Consider the following 26,891-nt stretch of genomic DNA (forward strand, 5'->3'; position numbering starts at 1 on the left):
ACCCAATTACACAGAATATTTTTATCAATTCCAAATAATAATGAATATTTTTAGCCATCCGACGAAACCCCTGTATTTTTTCACTGCCCAAGCTAGAGCTTCACAACCCTTCCATCTACCTCCAAAATCTTTAGCACTCAATACAAAATCAATTAAACAAGGATCACGCATCAAATCAATTAAATATTAAGAGCTCATTTATACATTGCAGTAATTAGAATAAGGAACTCAAAACTCTTATTCTGCATCCACACAACACTCTGTTATTCTTACGAGTTACTTCATTCTATTTTTTGTTTTTTTCCAATAGCTTCTTGTTTTCTTGTTTCTCCACAATATGATTGTGTCTCAACTATCATTTTCATTGAAGAAGCTGCAGGAGGGTACGATATTAAGCTGCAGAGTGAGAGGCATACATAAAGGGATTTCATCATCATTGCCCTGCTTTCCGGAACTATAATAGGTAATGAGTATATGTTTTGAGTGTCTTCCTAAGGACAAGCAAATCAGCTAATACTTGGGTTCTAACAAGTCACAAAAATCTATAGATCCAAAATAATTTTAGAAAGCAAGTCAACAAGAGTCTGGAAGGGAAAAAAATCTAAAGAATTGTTATGCGAATATGTAATTTTTGGAACTGATTACACTCTCCCTATGACTGATGGCGTATCTATTTTCACAATTTCACAATCTTATCAATTTTACGACATAAATGCCTGGAATCACTATTTGTCTGCAACTATCATTGTGGAGACTGAGTTAAACACAGAAAAATGATCAAAACATAACAATAAGGAATTGTAAAATAATAGCCAGTGTGGAACTATATGCAGTATTTGTAAAACTGAAGTACCACATCACTTATCTCTCATACTGTAAAACTACCAAATGGAACTAAAGTACCTGTCTCACACATCGGTGCTGTTCAGCTCACAGCTTCCATTTGCCTCACCGATGCTTTATGTGTTCCATCCTTCACCTTTAATCTCCTCTCAGCTAAGAAACTTGCTACTTCACTCACTTGCTGTCTCATCTTCTTTTTTGATTTGTGCTTTATTCAAGACCTCTTTCTTGGACAATGATTGGGAAGGGTGAAGTGAGGGATGGCCTTTACCACTTGCTAGGAACTGAAATTTCTCCTTCAAGTCTAGCCACAACCCTTTCACAGTTTTCAACACCCCCTCTCACTGTTTCAGCTTCTGTTTTGAACAATGTTGGTGTTACCGACCTTTGGCATTGTTGCCTAGGTCATCTATCTTTTTCTTAGTTTGATCAATGATCCTATTATAAAGAACCATATCTCTTCTATTAATACTACCATTTCCTACTAGTCAACATATGACATCTTTTCCTTTTGAAATAATACATAGCGATTTATGGGTCCCTTGCTCAACAACTGCATATGATGGGTCCATATATTTTTTGACAATAGTGGATGATTTTACTAGAAGTACATGGTTATACCTTCTTCATAGTAAATCTGAAACTAGAAAATGCATAGAATCTTTCTATAATCTTATTAAGACTCAATTCAGTCGTAAAATCAAAATTTTAAGAAGTGACAATGTGGGGGAATTTCAAATGACTGATTTTTTCAACAAGAAGGGCATCATTCATCAGAAAAGTTGTGTTGCCACCCCCCAACAAAATGAGATTGTTGAAAGAAAACGTCAACACTTGTTAAATGTGGCTTGAGGTTTAAAATTTCAAGCTGGTCTTCCAGTTGAATATTGGAATGACTGTGTTTTAACAGCCACCTATTTATTAAATAGGACCCTGAGCCCACTCCTTTACAATAAAACACCATATGAGCTTTTATTCAATTCTAAACCAACTTATGCTCATCTGAAATTTTTTGGCTCACTATGCTTTGCTTCTACCCTCTCTCAAGGTAGGAAAAAATTTGATCCTCATGGTCACATATGTATTTTTCTTGGGTATCCCTTTGATATTAAGGGATACAAACTCTTTGATCTTGAAACAAGTGCTACTTTCATTTCTAGGGAAGTCGTGTTTCATGAATCAATTTTTCCCTTTCATTCAATTCCCTCCCTCACTTCTTCCTTCACTAACCATCCAAATCTGGTCTTTACTAAATCTTTACCAGACTCCCTAGATTTTCCGGCTTCCACTCCTTTTCTTGACCATCCCTTACATGCACATCCAGATGCCTCCCCCTCACCCACTTCCCAATCTGATTTACCCTCCCAACCAGAACCCCTTCTCCTATTCCTCCAATTTCTGGTTCTCCTCCTACCCCACCACCTCGCCAATCCATTAGACTCAGGAGAGCACCTCAATACTTGCAAGAATTTCACTGCAAGCAGGCCTCCCTTCACGAGCCAGCTCAATCTTTGTCCAAGTCTTGCACAAAACTCACGAGTACTTCTCATCCTCTTGCTCACTATCTATCTTATCATAAATTTACTTCATCTTTTAGTGCTTTTTCAGCATCCATTTCCACTACATTTGAACCAGTCACCTATAAGCAAGCCATAAAACATCCTGGTTGGTGCCAAGCTATGAAAACTGAATTAAATGCCTTAGAACAAAATCACACTTGGTTCCTCACTGATTTACCTCCTGGAAAACAAACCATTGATTACAAGTATGTCTACAAAATTAAATTTAAGTCTGATGGGTCCATTGAGAGGCTAAAAGCCAGACTTGTTGCTAAAGGGTTTACGCAACAAGAAGGCATAGACTACACAAAAACCTTCTCTCTGGTTGCTAAATTAGTAACTATTCGGGTCCTTTTATCTGTGGCAGCAATACAAGGCTGGTCTTTACATCAATTTGATGTACATAACGTTTCTACATGGTGATTTAGACGAGAAAATTTACATGAGAAAACTTCCTGGTTACACTAAAGGAGAACCCCATCAAGTGGTGCAAATTAGTTAAGAGCCTCTATGGCCTTAAACAAGATTCAGGACAATGGCACTCCAAGTTTTCTTCTTCTCTCATTTCTTTTGGGTTCAAGCAATCTCGAGCCGACTATAGTCTCTTCACTAAAGCAGATGACACTTATTTCACTACTTTATTAGTGTATGTTGGCGACATTATTGTGGCTAGTAACTGTTCACAGTCCATTTCTTCTCTGAAAACTTTTCTGCACACTCATTTCAAGATAAAAGATCTTGGTTGTTTGCGTTACTTTCTTGGTTTAGAGGTTGCAAGATCCTCTAAAGGAATACATTTATGTCAAAGAAAGTATGCATTAGACATACTTTCAGATTCCAGTTCCCTTGGATGTTAGCCACTTAAGCTGCCATTTGAACAAAATTCCAAGTTGAGTAAGGATACAAGGCAACCCCTTTCAGATCTCAGCCCTTATAGAAGACTTCTCAGCCCTTATAGAAGACTAGTTGGACGGCTATTGTATCTCACAATCACAAGACCCGATATCAGCTACATTGTCCAGCTTTTTAAGCACTTTCATGGACCACCACACATCTTCACATCTGGCCACAGCTCACAAGCTTCTTAGATATCTAAAGATAGTACCTGGTCAGGGCATTTTATTGCCCTCCACATCTCAGTTACAGCTAAGTGCCTATTGTGATTCACATTGGGCATCATGCCCCAACACACGTCGCTCCGTCACAAGTTATTGCCAGTTCTTGAGTTGAAAGATACGTGGTCCATTCTGGTGGAAGAAACGGTCTTGGAGGTCGAGCCATATGTCTCGTGCATCATCAATGAAGACCACGATGGATTTGATAGAGGCATTGATGGAGTTTTGAAGCCAGGAAGCCACCATGTCGTTGCAGCGCTCCCAACGTTCAAGCAAGGGTCATCTGGGTCGGATGGGCGTGGGATATCACCTGTGACAAAGCCCACTTTGTTTTTGGCCCGTAGAGCGCGGCGCATGGTGCGCGACCAGGTGGGGTAGTTATTGGCAGTGAATGGGTCAGTGACGAGAAGCACAATTGGGTTATCGCCATTGTCTAGGCGGAAGGGATTGTCGGGGTCACTCAAGTTCAAGAAACGAGTCATGGGTGTGGCATGGAAGGTGTTTGTATTTAGGTTTGTGTGGACTGCAGAAGGGTCAGAGTGGTGGGAGGTAGAATCATACGAGTCTTCAGTTGGGTCTTCCATGGAATTATTCTCTCAGGCTACTGATACCATGTAAGGAACAAAGAAGGAGAATAAAAGGGACTGATGTGTAGAGAGAGTTACGCATGGAAGTTCCTGAATGAAGAAGAAAATCGGGCTCTGTAATTACATAGTGGAGAATGTACAATACTGCTGCTTTATACACGTGTTTCGTAATAGAATAAGATTCTTCCTAAAATTATAATACAGCTCATCTAGAAGATATTACCAAGAATAAAATAATAATAGCAAAATGAACAAATACAAGTGAAATAAACAATAAACAAATACAAGTGATTTATCCTTTATTCAAATAGACTAACGCACCTGGGCGACTTGCAGAAGCTGGAGAAGGAGAGTATGTGGCAGCTTGATCATGGGCTTTGCTATCTTGAGGCTGTGCTTGTGTAGATGGATTTTTGACTTCACGTTCATTGTCTAATAGTTTTGAACTCACTTCCACCTTGGTTTTTTGGGGGCAGATGGAAGAGTTGTGAAGCTCAAGCTTCAGCCGTGAAAAAATATAGATGAAAGGGGCAAATTTTGTAATCTAAAAATTTGAAGTGAATGTTTCTTCTAACACATGGGCTTTCATGAAAATGGAGGAAATGTAACCACTTACCACAGAGGACGCCGACAATTGGGTGGAACATAGCTGGATGGAACACAGGGTGGAGTAGTCAGCTGAGGAAAAATGGCTGAGAGAGAGACATCGGTCGTGGATGAAAAATGGCATGCTAAATGAGGTGCAAAAATGGCGGAGACGACGTTCAAGTTGGAAACCCAAATCTGAGAATGGGAATGGAGATGACGTGCTTGGGGGGAGATGATGGTCAAGGCTCTATTCACGCAAAATGGTGAAAGAAATGGCTCTTCCTTGCTTCTTTTTAATAATAATATAAAAATCCATGTCAGTAGGCGTGCACAAAGGAGTGCACGAACTTGTCTGTACGTAGAAGAACTATTTACAAAAAGTAAAACAGTTATTCTACGGGCAGGTAACTTGGCACAGGTATTGCACACGAATAAGGTCTCATTGCCACGTCAACTATAATTAAAGAAATAAGAAAAAGAAAAAATAGGCATTTGTCGACGTCATTGTTCCTGCCATTCACGTTCGTCTCCCTCATTTCCGAAACAGTAAGCTCTCTTTTCGCAACCCATTTCCGAAACAGTGAACCCTTCACCTCTTCCACCAAAATTTGAATTCGGTCATGAAACAACTAGAGGGAAATTTGGAGCTTGACACTGTGAAGGAAGAGAAAGCCCAGGCTTTGAACAATGAGAAGCTAGCTTCTAGTGCTCAAACCCTATTAGAGGAGAAAAATAAACTTTTAATGAATTGGGAAATTCTAGGGATGAAGAAGAGGAGCAAGAAGGCAATGGAAAGCTTAGCTTTAGCATTGCATGAGGTCTCTATTATCCAATCAAGGTGAGCATGAAAATTATGACCCAGATACAAGATCTGAAGTTGGCCTTGAAAGCAATCTAGTGAGACGTATGAAAGCATACTTGATGATGCAAAACATGAGGTTCATGTCCTTACAGATACAATTCAACAATCCAAGAACGAATTGGAAAACATCAATACAAGTATTAAAGCAGTTAGAAGAAGAGAACAAAACCGAATCAAATCTAGAGAGAGGTTTCTGGGTTCAAAAATCCATCCTGGTCTTGGCTTCGCTTCGGAGATGGAGGACAATGAGAATGGAGGATGGAGATGATGCAGAGGTTAGGATTTTGAAACCCATATCGGGTTTGAGGATGTTTCAGAGATGGTTGAGAGGGAGTTGAAGGGTAATGGAGGACGGAGATGGAGGGAGGAATTCGAATGTCTCGTTCATGCGAAACGCACCGTATCAATTTCCACATAGATCGTTCGTGCGCAATACCTGTGCCAAGTTCCTTGCATATATCATTTTCCAAAGTCAAATTCCTACTTATTTATCTTTTTCTGTTGTTCTCTTTAGATAACAATAGACAATCATTCGATAGAAGCATCGAATAAAAAACTCTCTGAATATTCTATAATCAACACAACGATTTCTTCTTGTTTCTGCATTCATTTCTTCGTTTCCTTTTGCAGGCTAATTTCCATTTCCCAACCCATTGATAATTTATGTTTGCAAGGAAACCGGGTTGCTCGGTTAATCTCTTTGTTCTAAGTTCTGGTTGGGCTTTGGTTCTATGGATCAGTAGATTACAACCACTCACTTCCTTGAATTCTAAGATTATTTTGCGGATATTTTTTTATTATTAACATCGGGTGTTGGATAATTCGAAACAAAAATCACTCAGTTCCTTAATTTTTAGAGATTGTTTACACTCTTGAAGAAAGCATAATCCCAAGACTAAAGACTTTTAACACTTGTGTCCATTTCCAATGGTTTATTTAGAGTACGTACAGCTAAGGACTTCAATTTTAAAAAGATTTTATTGCAAACTTTTTTATAAATTAATTTATTTTTTAGCAGCAATGTGAGAAATTCGTTCTTCACAACGACTTAATTGCAAGTAGGTTTTTCCCTTTTAGAGTATATGCCCAATTTCATTACAATTCCATTACAATCAAGATGGTTTAGGTTTCGTTTGGATGTTAAGATGAGATGAGAAGTTTGTGAATAGTAGTGAAATGGTTTGAGTTCAGATGTTTTATAGAATTTTGGAAAATAAGAGAGAAAAAATTGAATAAAAATATTATAAAGTTAAAATATCATTAGAATATAATTTGTTAATATTATTTTTATTTTAGAATTTGTAAAAGTTCAATTTTTTTTTTGTGTATTGTTTGAAAGTTTAAAAAAATTATAATAATTAAATGAAAAAGTTAAAACTTTGAAATAAAAAAAATATTTATATTTATACTACTCAGATATTGAGATGAGACGAAATCTTGCAATCAAAGCGTTTCAAGCCCTTCACATAACGTTGCGTTAGAATAGTCTAACGTTAATTTCTCGATTGTCATAGTTTTTAGGTCGTTTAGCAGTAGTACTCATGCCTTCCTAATCCTTGTCTATTTTTCACATTAGCCTACTTTTGTTAGAACATAGAATTGGGTCCATTGGGCATGAGATACATATATCATAACAAGATATACGGGATTCATGTCTCTTAACAAAAACTAAATTCAAGCCCGATAGAGCACGAACCAAGGGGATTGAAAGAGACCAATATAGCCCAAATTAACCGCAAGGCAACCAATCATCCATTAAAATAATTAAGAAAAATAACAACAAAAAAATGTTTGGCCCATGAAAATAAATCTTAACTCATCATGTTATTCTTCTTAAATTAATTAAATTTTTCTACCCATCATTCATACACTACATATTTAGTAAGAGGAAAAAATTAAAAAAATTAAAAAATTATGTGTGGTGTGTGGCGTAAGGATAATGAGTAGAATTTTTCTTTTCAATTTTAACTTTTTCATCAAATCATTACCTAATCATTATAAATAACTCAAACTTTAAACAAAATACAAAAAACAATTAAACATTTTCCAATCTAAAAACAAAAATAATATTAAAGAATTAGATTCTAACACCACACACCACACATAACTTAAAGAATTACCTAACCATTTTCCAAAATTCAATAAATACTTAACTCAAGCTAGCTCATTGCTATTCACAAGTAATCTTACTACTATTCATAAATTTTCATCTCATCTTATTTCTCATGCATCTCCTAAGCCTCGTTTGGTTTTATAGATCGTCTCATTCCATTTCATCTTAGCATCCAAATACCATTCAAACACAAACACTTCTTAATTTTTAACTTTTTCATCTAATCATTACCTAATTATTACAACTTCCCAAACTTCAAACAAAACACAAATAGTAATTCAACTTTTTTAAATCTCGAAACAAAAATAATATTATAACAATATTTTAATTTTATAATATTTTTTATTCAACTTTTTCTCTTTCATTTCTTAAAATCCAATAAATACTTAACTCAAATTAATTCACTGTGAGTCTGTTTGGAGTTACGATAGGAGACTTTAGAAGTACTAAAATAGCCTTAATAACTCTTTAATGGAAAAATTAGATTGTTTGGGTGTTACATATTAAAACACTTTTAATCTCAAATAAGCTAAAAGTACGTTTGAGGAAAAGTATTAGTTTGATGCTTTTCCCTAAACGTGTTTTTCCGGATAATGCAAAACGTAATTCGAATTTTAAAAAGATTATCAATACACAAAAATATCCATAAACTTTAAAATAATTACAACTTTCAAACTTTCAAGAATGTGATCATAATCTTCAAAAATTCAAATAATTGTCATTTCTACTTTAGAAAGTAGTTTTTTAATTTGTTTCCAAACAAATTTAACATGTTTGAAAGTGCTTTAAACATATGGTTATAAAACAATAAATAACTTTTTAATAATATAACTTATTACTTAAGTTATAAGATATAAGCTGTAACGCCCCGTCCTCGAGGGTCCGGAAAGTTAACTCATGTCACCTAAAAATCTTTTCCATCCATATAGTACATACTCTAATTTTTTCTATCATACAAAATACTCATTAATTCAGTTCAAATACTCCAGTATGATTATTCTAAGACAATTCAAAGTCTTAGTATAAACATCAACCTCCCAACAAATCACATCATCAGAGCATCTATGCTTAAACCATCATTCTTAACTCATCTCACATATGCTCCGTGTTCTTGATCCTCAACTGGAATATTCAAATCATCTGAAAAATATTGTGAAGATAAGGGGTGAGTTATCAACAACTTAGTAAGCAGAGAACATATACTAACGTCTAAATATGAGCATTTACAAAATACAGTATGCAACACAAAATATTTTCCAGAGTTATCATGCAGAACAAAACATTTTTTCAAAAGTAACAGAGCGATGGTTTTAAAACCAGTAAAACCCAGAGTACTTTGGAATGACATAACCTGAGCATCATCGTCACATCAAAACAGAGCATCTTACAGAGCATAGACCATGTTTCACTCTCGTGGTAGGATTGTGTTATCCCTGGTGGCCAAACCTGGCAGAGATAGAGGTGAAATCTTTCTCTTATTCTTCTCGGAGCCCCGAGTGTGCACACATGAAAGACCACAATAAAACCATTTTGTTTCCAAAGTAGGTGCACTCAAAGACAGAGAAGTTGGTACCAACCCAAACAGAGCAGAGCATAACAGAGCAGAGCAGAGCAGAGACAGAGTCGGATACAAAAACCAGTACACCATGACAAAGGTTTTCAGATGTTATATCAAAATAATACAGAGTACCAAAACAGAATCAGACAGTTTACACACTGAAAACAAAAGCCAGAACATCTTTCTAAATAAATGCACAATTTTTCAGATTCTCAATATCGCTCATTTTTCAGATTTCAGAAACCATATGATAGAAATTAGCTCATGTCTACACAATGCATGTCAAAAAGTATTTTTCCTTTTTTACATAGATTTCATGAATAATACAAATAAGTGACCGAGGTTGATATTTGTTTTTCCAAGTTCCCATCACATCACAAAATATGCAAGTTTTCAAAAAGTCAACCTCAGTCTTATTAACTTGTATAAAACCTAGCATAGGAACCCCACTTACCTGGACTTCTTAGCTTTTCGAAAATTTCCTCAACAATATCGAACAAAAATTAATCGTCACTTATAAGATAATCACGTAAATTTCTATAAATTTTCAATCAATCTCGTATTTCGATATTCAAGCTTGAAACTTCTAAAATAATCTATTTTTAATTCCTCAGACCCAAAATTTTCATTATTCCTAAAATACCGACATCAATTTCTAAACTCATCAATATCAAACATAATAACTTCGACTAAAACATTAAATTTCAACTTATTTACAATTGAGATCTTACTATAATTTATAAAACTAAAACAACACAACCATATCGAAATCATTATAATTAGGTAATCATACTTTTGCTTAAATCAAAATATTCTTTTAAAAGGATTTAAAAGAAGATTTTGCACTTTCGATCACTTTAAAAGTTCATCAGTATTTACATAAAAATATTCTATTAAAATATCACTCTCTTACAAAAACCAACTTAACAATATAAATCCACAAGCGCCTAAGTCCAAATAAATAAAAATCACACGCGTCCATTCTCACTTAAAAATCACCGACTAAAATATAAACTCTAAATTCTTCTAAAATATTAATATCAACTAATATAATTTTGTACTATAAAGTGAGACAGAACCCATATAAAATACTAAAAATATTTACTATTGGAAAGGACATAGGCCCATGAAATAATGAAAGAAAACATGTCCTACTGATTTCACTTGTTCAGAAACATTTGGACCAAAAGGGTAAAATTGTAATTTTCAGTTAATACTCAAAATATTTGCTAAACCTATGTAAGTTTACGGGACAAATTAAACACTTGAGCTAGAGAAACAAAGCAGCATCGTTGAGAGTAATGGAGGACTTACCGAGAGATGGAGAGCACAACGGCGGCGAGCTGGCCGGTTGTCTATGGTGATGAGGGTGGTGGCAAGACATTGGTTAGAGAGAGAGAGAGACCAACTAATAGAGAGGGGAAAGTTACGGGATGAGCAGCCAAGCGTGAGAGAGAGATGAAGCTTGCCGTGAGCCTAAGGTGGCGTGCGGCAGACTGGGGGTGACGGAAAGACAGCTGGCGGCGTGGGTTGGCAGGTTGATGGCACACGATGGAGATCAGTAGGTACTCTATTTCTTGGTGTAAAAACAAGGGTGGTAGTTTCTTGCCGATAGCCGAGAACCAGACGGGATACTCGGAGGGGTGGTGGCGCACAGCTGGGGTGATGAACTCAGAGTGGCTGAGGTATCGGCGCGTACTGGGTTTGGTGGAGTTGCGGCACGTGGTTTAGTTTTGGGTGGCGGTTTACTGGGTGCAAACCGAGCCTTTCGGTTTGGTGTTTTACGGAGACAAGATGGCTGGTTGCATGGTGGTGCGGTCTGGACTGGGTGGAGGGAAGTCTGCACCGGCAGTTTCTGTGGGGTCACAATGTGGTGGAGCTCTCGGTGAACTGGTGATTTCAGCGGCTCAAGGTGGCTGAACATGCTCTGTTTTTGGATACCAAAACAGAGGATTTCGAGGCTTGCAAAGGAGGCCACGACTCGTTGGACGGCAGCTTCGTGTGGCTGGGCAGTGGGTACAGTGGTTTGGTCTGGCCAAAGATTCACAGTGGAGAGTGACTGAACTGTGCGGTAGCAACGAGTGGGTACAATGGTGATGAAGGCTGGTTGACGGCAATGCTAGCGCAGTGGAGAAGGGACTATAGTTTGGCCTTCTGTGCGTGCGTGGGTAGAGACTGCCGTAGGAGTTTTGCGACAGCTATAAGCTTGGTAAACTAACATGCAGGTACGTGTGTATATATATATATATATATATATATATATATATATATATATATAAACCCTAGAGAAATGAGGGAGACGTGTGTGGGAGTGAAATCGTGCGTGGTGGCGGATAGTTGGTTTTCATGGTTTAAGAAGAAACAAACGGGTGTGGGCTTGGGTCTTGGGTTTTTCTTGAGTCACGAGTCTCGACTCAATTTCTAAAATTAATCCAACTTGTTCTAGAACTCTCTCAGCTCAATTATCACCTTGGCCCTTTAGAAAAATAACCTAATTATCAAGCCGAATAAAATCATAATCCGCCAAAACAAAGATTTTAGGTTCATAGTCTAATAAAAAAAAAAATACTTAAAAGAAATAACTAAGCTCTTCATACGTATAAGTCCAAAAAAAAATTTTTATAGAACGGCTAATTGCTGAACTCGGGTGTTATATAAACCCTAAAGTTATAAATTATATTTCTCACCACAATCTTAAACACGTATTATTATTCATAAATTATCTTATTACTATTTACAAAATTTTGATCTCTTCTCATTCACAAAAAATCCCCAAAGGCCCCGTTTGGTTTATAAATGGTATATTTCATCTCTATATCTAAACACCATTCAAAATTTTAAATATAAACACTTTTTAATTTTTAATTTTCAAATTTCACATTTAATTATTACAACTTTTCTGAATTTCAAACAAAACACAAAAAATAATTTATTTTTTTTAAAAAATATATTCTAATAATATTTAAATTTATAATATTTTTATTTAATTTTTTCTCTTCATTATCTAAAATTTTATAAAATATTATAACTCAAACTATCTCATTTTATCCTGATTTCTCATAAGACATGTAAAGCCAATTTTATCCCTAATTACTTTTTTGATTTTGTGGGTCTCTGTGGACGAAGTTTATAGAAGATTGCAGAAAGGGATGGCATTCAACTATTTCTTTTTCTGAATCGACCCCATTGATGGTGACTTTGAAGACTGGTATCAGAACCTCTACGAGAACACTAGAAGTTTCATTCTTTTTCTTTTTCTCTCTCTGTTTTTTTCCCCATTATGGAGAAACTAGAACCCTCTTCCGGGACCTATATATAGGGTGCTCACCAAGCTTCATTTCAACGCGAAATTCATCACAGCTCAAAAGTTCTATCTGTATCTGGTTTTCCCTCGTCAAGATTTCCTTCGCTCCTAATTTTCCAGACATGTCGCTCGTTCCCAGCCTCTTTGGTGGTCGTCGAACCAACGTGTTTGATCCATTTTCTCTAGACTTATGGGATCCCTTCGATGGACTCCTCTCCTCCGCCGTTGCCAATGTCCCTCCCTCAGCACGCGAAACCGCTGCGTTGGCCAACTTAAGAATCGACTGGAAGGAAACCCCAGAGGCCCATGTCTTCCATGCGGACCTCCCGGGCCTCAAGAAGGAGGAAGTGAAAGTCGAGGTTGAAGATGGAAGAATTCTGCAGATTAGCGGAGAGAGGAGCAAAGAACAGGAGGAGAAGAACGATAAGTGGCACCGCATCGAGAGAAGCAGTGGCAAGTTCCTCCGCCGGTTCAGGCTGCCGGAAAATGCGAAGATGGATCAGGTCAAGGCTAGCATGGAGAATGGGGTGCTTACTGTGACTGTTCCGAAAGAGGAGGAGAAGAAGCCTGAGGTCAAACCCATTGAAATCTCCGGTTGATGAGCAAGATATATATCCTCCAACCTTTGAAGTTTGAAGCGTCGAATAATTTCAGTATTGTGTGTTTGTGTTTGTCTGTGTGTTTCTTTTAAAGTTTGAAAATATAAGACTGTTGGTTGAATTTAACATAATTTATACCTTAATATTTTGGGAATTGCTCGCAACTTCGTTGCTTCACAAGAACTTCGTGTCTTTGCAAAGAGAAAATAAATAATCTTTAGCTTTTTCTGTGTAGGATGAATATAAATTAGAGTTTAATATTAAAATAATTTCTTGCGTTTTGTTTTTACGCAGGTTTATCTCTTTTCCCCTAATATTATTTTGATTATTTCGATTTTTCTATTACAAATTTACTAGATCAAATTCGTAGATCATGTATTCGTGGCCTGGCCTACTATATATGACACATGACAAATTCTTATTGACACAACACATGGCAATGATGTAATGAAATCACCATTGGCGCTGTGAGGACACGTGACACAAGGCAATGATGTAATTTGCGAGTTTCATTAATAGGTCTAATGGACGTAAAGTCTGAAATGTACCAACGCAAACCTTTTATAAAAAAGTGGCATCCAGTGTCTTACAACTTTTACCTAACATTATTCATCCATATGCATAAAGAATGATATGCAATGAAGAATGAAAAAATTGATTTTTATTCAAATGAAATCAAGCATTGAGAGTGTTAGAGGATCTTACGTGCAGTTTATTAAGTTATTTCACAAGTTTATCCAATCTTTATAAATAATTCAGTAAGTTTCAAGCATCTATTCTTGGTGATGAAGTATATTACGTAGAATAAATTAAAGTAATACTCAATAAATCTATAGTCTAGATATTAAGAGATAACAAAAAGAAAGATTATGTACCTTTTTTGAAATTATCTGAGAATTATTTAAAGGAGGCTATATATAACCTTCCCTGTATATCTCATACGATTAGCCTTAAAAGTTAACCTTTAAGCTATACAATAAAGTGACCGTTTGCCATTTTAATTTTTGCATGTAACGCATGACTATTAAGCTATGTGTTACATATTGTTATGACACAGGAAGGGCTTGCCCATGTGGCTTACCTCCATTTTACATCTTCTATTAGCACACAGTGGGTATGACCCTAGACTTGTATCTCTTTAATGTTTTCAATCTTGTTCATATAAGCAAATAGGCTATACGACCACTAAGCACACTTGCAAAAAAAAGGTGGGAGCACTATACCAAATCTCTCACAGAGAAGACTAGCATAGCAACATTCATAAAGTGTCTTGTCATATTCTAGACTCATTCAATTGTATCAGATCAAGTATTTTCGAGACTTCTTGATTTAAAAAACTCAGAACAATGCTTGACTACCTCGAAATCATTTCAATTTGTTCATAACCTTAGTCTCTACCAATGTGTAACGTCATAGTTCGACGTCGGCAAATGCCATCAAAGATATGATGTCCAATAGTCTTCCCTTTGCCCTCATGTCATTCAACTTTGGTCGAACTGTTTTTCCAGTAATGTCTTTTTAGACCATATCAATTATAGTCATAGACAGCATGCCAACGTAGCAGGCATCACAACCACCATCTTATGACATAGTCAAAGGTAAATAAATGACACTTGTTAAAATATGAGACTCACACAGTGAGAAAGGAGGGAACCATTTACTCACTTACTCATTTGGTCAAATAAACACGTGTAGTATGAAATACATGCTACGATGGATTTTTCTTTCTCAAAGAGCACATGTCTATATTAACATTGTATAGATTCTAGTCTAGCCACTCCTTAAGCGTCTAACCCGAGTTCCTCCATTTGCTTGCCTTCAAGGTGTCAAAGAGGATCTTGCATCTGACTAACTACAGACTACATGGATTGTGAGGTATCCATGCAAGGTCCTCTCAATACAATAGATCTCCACTCGCTACTCAAGTGCTAGAGCAATCGCATGTGTGAGTGAACCGATTTAAACTCGTTGACATAACTTGTGTGTGTATTTAGAAAACAATACGATAAAGACAAAAATTGAATAAAATCATATTTCATTAATATCTCAATATCAACTGAAATACAAATTACATTCACAATCTATGTAGTCCTAGATTCCTAACATGAGCCACAAAATATTTCTTGATATTGGCTTTATTAGGGATCAGCAACCATGCGACTCGTATAAAGGTTTTTCAGGATCACTTCATTTTGCGCTATCATGTCTCTGATGTAATGATATCTGATATCTATGTGTTTAGTTCTTCCATGATACTTTCATACCTTATCATATGCGAGAGCTGCCATGCTATTATAGAATATTGTCACTGGATTTGAAGTATCCGTGCCAATGTCTAAATGCTTGAAGAACCTCCATAACTAAACAACTTCTTGAACTGTTACAGAACAAGCTATGTATTCTGCCTCCATAGTGGACAAGGCTATACAAGTTTGTTTCTTATTGCTCCATATAATGGCACCACTGTTGAGCAGAAAGACATATTCAGTGGCTGATTTGCACTCATCTAGTCACTTCTCCAATCAACATCACTGTAACATCTCAGCTTCAAATCCGAACCTTGATAGCACAACACATAGTCCGTAGTTCCCTTGAGATATCTTAGACTTCTCTTGATTGCTTTTCAGTGAGCCAATCTAGGGTTAGATTGGAATCTACTCACTAAGCCAACTGCATAGCATATGTCTGGCCGAGTACACATCATTGCGTACATTAGGCTACCCACAACATTAGCATAAGGGACACGAGTCATCTTTTTCATTTCTCTTTGAGTCTTAGGACACATCTCTTTGGATAAGCTTTTGTCTCTAGCAATAGGGGTTTCAATGGGTTTACATTCACTCATTTGCAAGCGTTTGAGAACATTCTTAATGTAAGTATGTTGGGACAAACACAAAATTTTTTTTGATCGATCTCTGTAGATCTTAACTTCCAAAATGTATTCTGCCTCACCCATATCTTTTATCTCAAAATTAAAGGATAACCACTCTTTTGTGGCGACTATCAACCATTTGTCATTTCCAGCCAGTAGTATGTCGTTAACATATAATGACAACATAATGAAGCTCTTCTTGGACCTTTTGACATAGATACAATGATCATTCGTGATCATTGTAAACCCATTTGAGATAATTGTTTGACGAAATCTGAGATACCATTGTTTAGATGATTGCTTTAGGCCATATATAGATTGTTTGAACTTGCACTCCTTGCGCTTTTGACCTTTGACCACAAAGATTGTGGGTTGATCCATATAGATCTCCTCATTTAGTTCTCCATTAAGAAATGTTGTCTTAACGTCCATCTAATAGAGTTCCAAATCCATGTACATTACTATAGCTAGAATCAGGTGAATTAAGGCAAATCTCACCACTGGTAAAAAAAATTTCTCATAGTCTATACCCTCCTTTTGGGTATATCCTGTTGCGCTTCACATTCAAAACATATTTGTTCCCAATAGCCTTGTGCCCAGACGATAGATCTGCAAGATCCCAAACTTGGTTAGTCCTCATAGACTCTACCTCATCATTTAGTATTTTCATCCACTCATCTTTAGTAGAAGATGAGAGAGCCTCATGAATTGTCCTAGGCTCATCATCATCTTGCGAAGCTACCATGAAAACTTTCCCTTCAACCTCAAAACGAAGACGGGGAACACTTTCGAGTATGCTTCTACGTGACTGAGATTGTTGTTGTTGGTTTACAAGTGGTGTGCTCCCACTCGGAGACAAATCACTCACATAATTTGTAGGAGCTTGAGGAATTTCTTCCTCATTCTCAACTAAACCTCTTGGAGCGTCTTCCTCTTGACCCATAATCTCATGGAGTTCCAAACTTCCTTCAACCTCACCCCTAGTTGGAAACTCATTATCTATGAAATCCACATCTCGTGATTCAATCTCAGTAATAGTTCCATCAGATTGTTCGCCTATTAGCACATTCCTGTTTGAGTTTTCTGAGTACCTTATAAAGATAAACTTCTTTCTTCTAGGGCCTAACTTTCATATTTATGAGAAACATCGTGAACAAAACTCGTTGAATCCCATAGCCGCAAGTTATTCAAATTGGATTTCTCGCCGATCCATACTTTATATGGGGTGGAAGATATTGATTTGGAAGACACTCGGTTAAGAATGTAGGCAACAGTCAAAAGTGTATCTCCCAAAATGAAATTGGTAGGTTTGCTTGCACCATCATTGACCTAACCATCTCAAGCAGTATTCGATTTCTCCTTTCTGCCATTCCATTTTACTGTGGCGTACTTGGTATCGTCAACTGTCTTTTTATTCATTTTTCGTCACAGAACTTTTTAAATTGCTTCGAGAGATATTCACATCTGCGGTCAGTCCTTAGAGTTTTAAGCTATTGTCTGACTGATTCTCAACCATTCTAAGATATCGTCTGAAGCACTCTAATGCTTCAGACTTATGGGACATTAAGTAAACATGACCATAAAGTGAAAAATCATCTATAAATATGATGAAGTAGATACCTTCTTGTCTTACCCTTACACTTATTGGATCACAGATGTCTAAGTGGACTAATTGTAATGAAAAAGATGCCCTAGTGATTTTTCCAAACGGTTTTCTCTTAACTTTTTCCATAAGATAATGTTTACATATGAGCAATATGAGCTTATCGAGATTGCCTATTAGAGCTTTTTAGCTAACCTAGTCATTCTTTCTTACCCTATATGGCCAAGCCTAGCATGCCATTTATATGAATCCAAATTATCAGATGTAGAAAGAAAAGCAATAGACTCATTCATACTTGAATAATCCAAATCCACTGTCATAAAATTGTCTGATAGAAAGCACAACCAAAAAAATATTTCTCAAATATAAGGAAACACTATTGTTTTTAAATACAATTTGAAAACTAAATCTTAATAAAGTAACTACAGAAAGTAAGTTTCGTTAGATTTTGAGAGCGTATAGCACATTGTGGAGAAATAGAGTGCGGCCACCTCGCAAGTCCAGCTTGTAGGTACCATGTCCCAACACCTCTACACTAACTCCATTCCCCACCTTGATATCACGACTCCTAGATGGAACCATCAATACTCTACAAAACCAATTCGATCTCGCACTGTGTGCTTGGTCATTCCTGAATCAACAGTCCAGATAAGATAGGAATGAGTAAGCATCACATGGCTAGTTGCAAAAATAATGCAAGAATAGTCAAAGTGTACATTCTTCGACTCAGTGCAGTCACGAGGAAAGTGACATTTCTTTCTGCAGTTAAAACACTCTATCTTTGACTTATTCTTCCCGTGCTTGCCTCTCTTATTGTGCTGAGAAGTTCCTGATAATTTATGCACTTGTCCAACAGCTACCCCTATCTTGGACTTCTTGCACTTAGGCTTAGATGCCTTGCTTGAACCAGACTTAGCCATATAGGCGAATGTTTAGGTTTAGTAGCCTCTAGGCGCTCAACCTCATGCTCCAAGTGAAGTGAGATATCATCAAAGTTCTTGATGTTCTCATTATGCATCAGATTTTGGCTCATTATCTCCCAAGAATTTGGTAGTTAGTGTATCACTGCCTGGACTTGTTCCTCATCAGTCAGGTTGTTTCTTACCGTCTTGAGTTCGCAGATCATGGTCGACATTGCCCAAAGATGCTGCTTCATCGTGTGGTCAGAGCGCATCTTAGAAGAGTCAAACATCATAGTCGATCTGCGCAACCTCGTGGCTGAAGCTCTCTCAAACTTCATCTTCAGTGCTTGCCACATATTGGGCAGTATCATAGGTTTCGAACTCATATATGAGATCATTGTGCATACTACTTAACATGATAATACATGCACAACGGTTCTTCTTAGCCAATTCAATATAGGCGTCATGTTCTCTCTGGTGTTGGTCTGAGTCCCCTTGCTCGGGTTTATTAAGGGAGTGAGTTAAGGCCTCCAAGACCTCCTGCTCATCTAAGACATATTGAATCTTGCGGTACCAAATGTTATAATTCACCCCATCCAAATTTTCCCCTTATTTAAATCGACAATTATATTCTTGGATGTCATTTCACTATAAAATGCGCAAAAAAGGATATTACACATGCACACCTAAGAAATCTGCCGCGTCCATCCATACTAGAAGAAAAATAATACAAACACGTCACAAGATAGAAAATTCGCTAGGCTTCTTGATCATCTATTGCGCCACAATGTCTAATAATTAATTTCTAGCCCAATTTTTGCAAATTTTAAAAAATATATGGGAGATCAAATACTCTTGAATCTGAACTATACTCCCACTATCTTAAGTAGTCATTTAGCCATAGTCACATGTAAAGACAGAATCTATTAAAACCGTAGTAACCTTTTGGGTCAGTCTACAAGGACAACTACTCAGACATCAGTAACCTGTTGGGCTAGTCTACAAGGACAGCTACATAGACTACAACAACCTTTTGGGGCAGTCTACAAAGATGCTTCTTTTAAGACCATTACAATCTATTTTTCTTTTTCGATCAGTGCATTTACAGTCTTACTGTGCCACCGTAGTGTTTTAGCTATACAGTGCATTTATAGTTTTTATTAGGGCCACCGTAGTCTTTTGGCTATACAGTGTATTTACAGTTCTTACTGAGGTCACTGCAATTCTTTCAACCTATCATTCATACTGACAATACTAGCTAAGACTACTTAACATGAATTTTTATTTTATCATTTTAAAAAAAAATGAAGGCTAATGTCTAAACATTCAAGCTTGACATGCATAGTTGATAAAATAATCATAGATCCACATGTTCATGTAATCACATTTAATCTAAAATATTAAATAGAAGATCACATGTAAAATAACATTATGGAATAATAAAAAAATAACATGCATCTATGCATATATCCATATGTTCAATTCACACATACATGTAATCACATTTAATCTAAAATATTAAATAACAAATCACATGTAATATAACATTATGGAATAAAAAAAAAAACAGTATGTATCTAAGCATATAAATCATGCAAAATTATTATTATTATTTATAAAACAAATGTATAATAAATACATTTATAATCGCCATTTAAACCAAAAGAAACTCGCAGCCCAGTGGTGCGCTCAGTTCCTTGGTTTTATTAGGTGGTCCTAGGAGGCGTGCCATTTTGATGTCTTATTTTGTGTTAAAAAATGTGGGCTTCTTTAGTGCTGGGCCACGAAAACAGCCTAACCCACCTTTTTTTTTTTAAAAAAATAGAATGGGCTGAAAGGCCCAAGCCCGAGTGAGTTTTAAAAAAATAGAATGGGCCGAATGGCCCAAGCCCAGATGACTCTGAGTCATCTTCTACTGTCAACTAGGGCACTGTTCACCTGAACAATACCTCTTCGCAACAAGATAGCTGTCGCCGCCATAAGCAGTCGCAACCTCAGCCGCAGTCGTAGCTGCATCCTTACCCTCAGTCGCCGAGACATGGCTTTGTCCAGAAACTAGATGGCGCCACACCACCTCTTCGGGGTGTGTAGCACCACTGAGGTGCGCGCAACACCTTTGTGGTGCATGTAGCACTACTGGGGTGCGTGCAATAGCACCATGGTGCACACTGCACCTGGGTGCATGCAGAAGCAGTTTAGTCTTAAAAAAAAATAAAACAATACAAATGGCACCATCACATATCCAAAAAAACATATGCGAAAAAAATAATTCTTGGTAAACTAGGAACAACTGAAAACATGCTCTGATACCAATGTTAGAGAACTGTGTGGAATACCTCAAGCATAGCTTATTGAGTTGCTCCACAAGTTTATCCTGCCTGAACAAATAATCCAGCAAGCATCAAGCGTCTCCTCTTGTAGTGAAGTATACTACATAGAATGAACTAGAGTAATACTCAACAAATTCACATTATAGATACTTTCACAAGAGAGAACAAAAAGAGAGAGATTCTTTAATTTTTTTAGAATAATCTGAGAACCATTTGAGAGGGCTATATATAGCCCTCCCTGTACATCTCATACGGTTGGCCTTAAAAGCCAACATTTAAGCCATACAATAAAGTGGCTGTTTGCCACTTTAATTCTTAAGCATGTAACGCATTCAGACATGTGTTACATGTCGTTATGGCACAAGAGGGGTTTGCTCATGTGAGCACCCCTCCACATTAGAGAGAGTATTAATAATTAATATTAAATTTATCTTTAGCTAATGAATAGGGAATACCTAGCCAGAAGTTCTCTCAAGATAGTCTCTTTCTAATTTCTTTTTATGGCTATATATATTATTTTATAGACAACTCATGTTAATAAAATTGAAAGGTATAAAGGGAAACTAATCAAACATTTTAAAGAAAACATTATAAGGCAAATCAACATTAAAGCAAATTGGAAAATCTAATCTAATATCGCATAATTTCTTGACTCGAAGTTGAGAAAAAAAATCATGAGGCGGTGATTCAAGATGGGGATGGCGCTTCCAATGGTAAGGGCGGTGTGATGAGTTGGTGCACAAAAAAGGCAAACATTTTAAAGCAAACATTATAAGGCAAATCAACATTAAAGCAAGAAAATCTAATCTAATACCGTATAATTTCTTGACTCGAAGTTGAGAAAAAAACAGCATGAGGTGGTTATTCAAGATGGGGATGGCGTTTCCAATGGTAAGGGTGGTGTGATAAGTTGGTGCACAAAAAAGTCAAGTTTTAAACTCCATTGGCTTGAAGAAAATGAATGAAGAAAATGAGATGGTCAAATGGAAGAAAAAAGAGTAGTGATAGCTAGAGGGGAGGTAAACTTTGTAAGAAGTGGGGGAGAGCGTGTTGGAAGGTGGATGCAAATGGCTGATTTGATTGGTGAGGCTTGGTAAGAGAGAAAAGGGGGAGTTCTCTTTAGGTTATACTAAAAACTAATAAGTAGCTCCCCATTCATTGTTTCTACTTTTCCTCTCTTCTCACGCCAATGCTTCTTTTCCTCTTTCTTTTCATTTTTCTTTACATCTTTTTCTTTTTTATTCTTCTTCTTCTTCTACATTTTCCCCCTTTTCTACTCTCATCCTATTCGTCCATGTTGCTTCTATTTCTTCTTCTTTTGCTGCTCATTTTCTTCTCTCCTTTTTTTTGTTCACTTTCTTCCTCCTCCTCCACTTTCTTTTCCTTTATCTGTCTCAACTTGTTTTCAAGTTTCACATATGTTTTGAGTGATACATTATGATGATTTGTCTTGAAATCTTTTAGATTTGCTGATTTTATGTTTGTTATTTTATTTTTTGTGATATTTTGATGGATTTTGGTTTTTTCTTGTTTGAGTTGTACATAACTAGGTGTTCATCGGAGTCTATTACTTTTGTAGAAGATTTTAATATATTAATATTTTGTTGACAGGTGATGCGACAGGCAAGAACCAGGGGGGAACCATTGGCAAACCAACATGGCAACATAATAAATTTTATTGGCAATGTGATTATGGAAAGATTGCAACTTCGCAATACTAGATTTCATTTTGTCAAGAAGTTTCCATTGGAGAAATTTTCCTTAATTTTCTTTCTAATCTACCTTATAATAACGTCTAGTATGGAATCCAATGTTTTATTTACAATAAAATTACGGTGGTTTGGTTGCTTATTTTTGTGAATTATTTTTTATAGAAGACATAGATCTTTTACTAGATTTTTCGTTCTTCCGCTACACCAGTTTTGGCATCAGAGCAAGGTTGCGCTTGGCTTAATGGCAATAAAAGAAAATAACCAATCCAAGGATAAGGGTCACGAGGTACAGGCCCTTTCGGAAACTGTTCATGTGCAGAACCATCAAAACTAGCAACGTTTTGAAGGGATAGAGCGCTTGCTACAGGATATTCAAAGGTCTATCACTAACATTTGCATGGAAGTAACAGGGACCAAAATGGTGGAAGGAGAGACCGATATCACCCAGGTGGGGGTAGAGGGTTCATGCCACTAGGGCAGGACCATGCATGTGATAACTCCTCTAGCGATGAAGAACTTGAGGATTTGGTGGGTGAAGGAAACCAATGGGCTCGCGACGGCAATACCAACTTCAAGATAAAGATTGATTTACTGTGTTTTAATGGGCATCTCCATGTTGAAAGCTTCCTTGATTGGCTCCTTGAAGTGGAAAACTTCTTTGACTACATGCAGATACTGGAAGCTCAACAAGTAAATTATGTGGCCTATAAGTTGTGTGTGGAGCATCGGCCTAGTGGGAACAAATGCAAAACAATCGGAGGTGCCAAGGTAAGCAAACAGTTCATGTTTGGCCTAAGATGAAAAGGCTAATGAGAGCACAATTCCTTCCTCTCGATTACAAACAGATTTTTTATCAGTAATATCAGAACTGTCGGCAAGGATCTAGGATAGTCAACGAGTACACCGAGGAATTTATTGCCTAAATTCTCGAAAACTGAAGGACAACAAGTGGCGAGGTACATTGGAGGGCGGTGTGTTGCCATGAATATTGAATTGCAACTAACCCACCCCTCCCCCAGAGCACCAAGCTCACATCGTCAAATAGAGGAACTAAGCCCTCTACTCAACCGATCCTAACACAATTTCCTTCATCTAGCTGGAACTAAAGAATCCCTAATAACAACCAGGTCCCAAAACCCATGACCGTCCTTGTTGGGAGTAAAGGGAGTACTACTCGGGAAGTGCTTCCACTACAACCAACTTGGACATCATTCCAACGAGTGCCCCACATGGAAATATGTCAACATGGTGGAAGATGATGATTCCACTAGGAAGGATGATGTTGAAATAGAGGAGGCGGGCGAACTCGTTCAAGGGGATGAATGTGACTTTGTGAATTGTGTTATCCAACAATTACTCTTAGCGCCGAAGCATGAAGATTATACCTAGAGGCACACCATCTTCAAACCCCATGCACCATTAATCATAAGGGATGCAACTTGATCATTGATAGTGGGAGTTGCAAGAATATAGTATCAAGAGCACTGGTTTCTACTCTGCAACTAAAAATAGAATAGCATCCTCGACCATATGAAATTAGGTAGATTAAGAAGGGAGCTAGAGCAAAGGTGTCTGCCATCTGCCATGTTTCATCTTCAATTGGTAAATTCTACAAAGATGAGGTAGATTGCGATGTTGTGGAAATGGATGCTTGCCACATGCTACTTGGGAGGCCGTGGCAGTACAACGTTGACGCCACATACAAGATGCGTGACAACACATACACAATTTGGTGGCATGACGGAAGATAGTTTTGCTGCCTGCAGGGGAACGGAACCAAGGCCTTGCAATGTTTGTGAAAAAAACTACCTTTTCACCGTGCCTAAAGACTAGTTCCTAAGTGATGCGAAGGAGTGCGGAGAAATATTGATGCTGGTTGTGAAGGGAATAAAAGCGGAGGAAATCCCTGAGGTACCTTTACCCATACAACAACTACTTACTAAATTGTTAGATCTTGTTTTGCAGGAGTTACCAGTTGGACTACCATCCGTGTGTGACATTCGTCACCACATTGATTTGGTGTCGGCGCGTGAGCCTCCCCAATCTACCACATTACTGAATGAGTCCCAACGAGCACAGGATCTTACAAGATCAAGTTGAAGACCTCATCCGCAAGGGACTAATACGAGAAAGTATGAGCCCTAGAGTTGTTCTAACTTTGTTCACTCATAGAAAAGATGGTAGTTGGAGGAGGTGCGTGGATAGTCGCGCCATCCATAAAATCATGGTGAAGTATAGGTTTCCTATTCTGAGGCTTAACGACATGTTAGACATGCTTGTAGGTTCAAGAGTTTTTTCGAAGCTCGACTTGAGGAGTGGCTACCAACAATTCAGGATTCGGCTTGACGATGAGTGGAAGACGAAATTTAAAACAAAAGAGGGACTCTATGAGTGGCTGGTGATGCCATTCGGCTTGTCTAAAGCGGCCAACACCTTCATGAGAGTTATGCACCAAGTTCTCAAGCCTTTCATCAGCAAATTCGTTGTTATTTATTTTGACGACATTCTCCTATACAATCAAAATGAGCAACAACATATGAAGCATTTGAGGGAGGTGCTTTTGGTTTTTAAACCCAATAAATTGTGCCTTCATTTTGAAAAAAAAAGTAATTTCCTTACTACCAGGTTATTTTTTATTGGCTTCATCATTGGTGTTGAAGGGATTCATGGGGATGAAGAGAAGGTCTAAACCATCTGAGACTGGCGCCAGCCCTCTACCATGACTCAAGTCCATAGTTTCCATAGACTAGCGACTTTCTACCGGTGCTTTAAAAGGAATTCAGCACCTTCGCAGTGCCTATAAGAAGAAGGGGATGTTTTCAGTGGGAGTGAGGACCAAGATGTGAGCTTCGTTGTCGTCAAAGAAATATTATCCTCAACACCTATCTTAGCACTGCCCAATTTCGAGAAGCTATTTGAGGTGGAGTGTGATGCCTTGGCTATCGGTATTGGACCTGTCCTCTTACAGGAGAGGCAGCCTGAAGAATTCTTTAGTGAAAAATTGTACAAGGCTAGGTGCAAATGGACTACTTATGAGTTGGAATTTTACGCCGTCATTAGATCATTGAAGCATTGGGAACACTACCTAATCAGTGGGAATTCGTGTTATACAGTGACCATCGTGCCCTAAAATTTATAAACTCTCAAAACCATTTGAACCAAATGCATGCAAGGTGGATTACATTCATACAAAAGTTCACTATGATCCACAAGCACAAGTTTGGGTAGGAAAATATAGTTGTTGACGCTCTCAATCGATGAGGAGAGCATTTGATCACTCTATAGGCCGAAATCACTGGTTATCCAAGATGATTATTTGTTTTGGGGCAACCAACTATGCATCCCATGGACGTCACTACGTGAACACTTGGTAAGTGAACAACATGAGGGTGGATTGGGGGGGGGGGGGTCATATGGGGAGAAACAAGACCATAGCAGTAGTGGTTGAGCGCTATTATAGGCCCCAGTTGAGGTGGGACGTGGGTAAATTTGTAGTTGTCGATCGATTCTAAAAAATGACCCATTTTATTCCTTGCCGAAAGAAAGCAGATGCTTCCAACATTGCCCACCTTTTCTTTAAGGAGGTTGTGCGACTTCATGGAGTTCCCAAAACAATCAACTCCGATCAAGAAGTCAAGTTCCTTAACCATTTTTGGATCATCGTATGGAAGAAGTTTGATACAAACCTCAAGTATAGTAGCACTTCCCATCTGCAAATGGATGGTTAAACGGAAGTAACCAATCATACATTGGGCAACATGATCAGGTACATTTTAGGAGATAAACAAAAGTAGAGGTTTGTATGCCTTCCTCAAGTGGAATTCGCTTTTAATAACGTGGTTAACCGGTTGATTGGGAAGACTCCATTTGAAATTGTTTACACCCAACCCCCGAAGCATACATTGGATTTAGTCCCACTTCCGAAGCTCCCTCGATGAAGTGTGGTAGTAGAGAACACGACAGAATGAGTTCAACAGGTTCATTCGGATGTGCCTTAATTTGCAGAAAGCCAACTCACAGAACAAGGAAGCAACTGACGAGCACAGACGTGTGAAGGTCTTTCAAGAAGGAGACTTGGTGATCGTTCATCTTCGCAAACAATGTTTTCCAGTAGGGACTTACAACAAGTTGAAGAATAAAAAGTATGGACCATTTAAGATTGTTAAGAAAATCAATGATAATGCATATGTAATTGAGCTCCCTAAAGATATGTCGATTTCCTCCACCTTCAATGTAGCTGATATCTTCGAGTACCATCCATCGAACAAACCACTCTACACCAATCATAACTCGAGGGCGAGCTTTGCTCCAAGTGAGGGGGAATATGATGTAGCATGCAAGAAA

The 26,891-nt window shown here is 37.5% G+C and overlaps 1 protein-coding gene and 1 long non-coding RNA gene across 2 annotated transcripts; one reads left to right on the forward strand and one right to left on the reverse strand.

Annotated features, from left to right (window-relative positions):
* Positions 1 to 417: 417 nt before the first annotated feature.
* LOC121240629 lies at positions 418 to 4,764 on the reverse strand. The gene is made up of 2 exons (XR_005935577.1): positions 4,562 to 4,764; positions 418 to 754 (listed from the first exon to the last, which is right to left on the reverse strand). It is a non-coding gene; the product is annotated as an uncharacterized LOC121240629 (long non-coding RNA).
* Positions 4,765 to 12,514: 7,750 nt separating this feature from the next.
* Positions 12,515 to 13,282, forward strand: LOC121240630 (17.4 kDa class I heat shock protein-like). The gene has a single exon (XM_041138109.1). It carries the CDS (start codon positions 12,652 to 12,654, stop codon positions 13,126 to 13,128), a length of 477 nt encoding a protein of 158 aa, XP_040994043.1. The 5' UTR covers positions 12,515 to 12,651; the 3' UTR covers positions 13,129 to 13,282.
* The last annotated feature ends 13,609 nt before the right edge of the window (positions 13,283 to 26,891 follow it).

This window comes from Juglans microcarpa x Juglans regia, chromosome 7S, assembly GCF_004785595.1.
Source record: "Juglans microcarpa x Juglans regia isolate MS1-56 chromosome 7S, Jm3101_v1.0, whole genome shotgun sequence".
Lineage (NCBI taxonomy): Eukaryota > Viridiplantae > Streptophyta > Magnoliopsida > Fagales > Juglandaceae > Juglans > Juglans microcarpa x Juglans regia.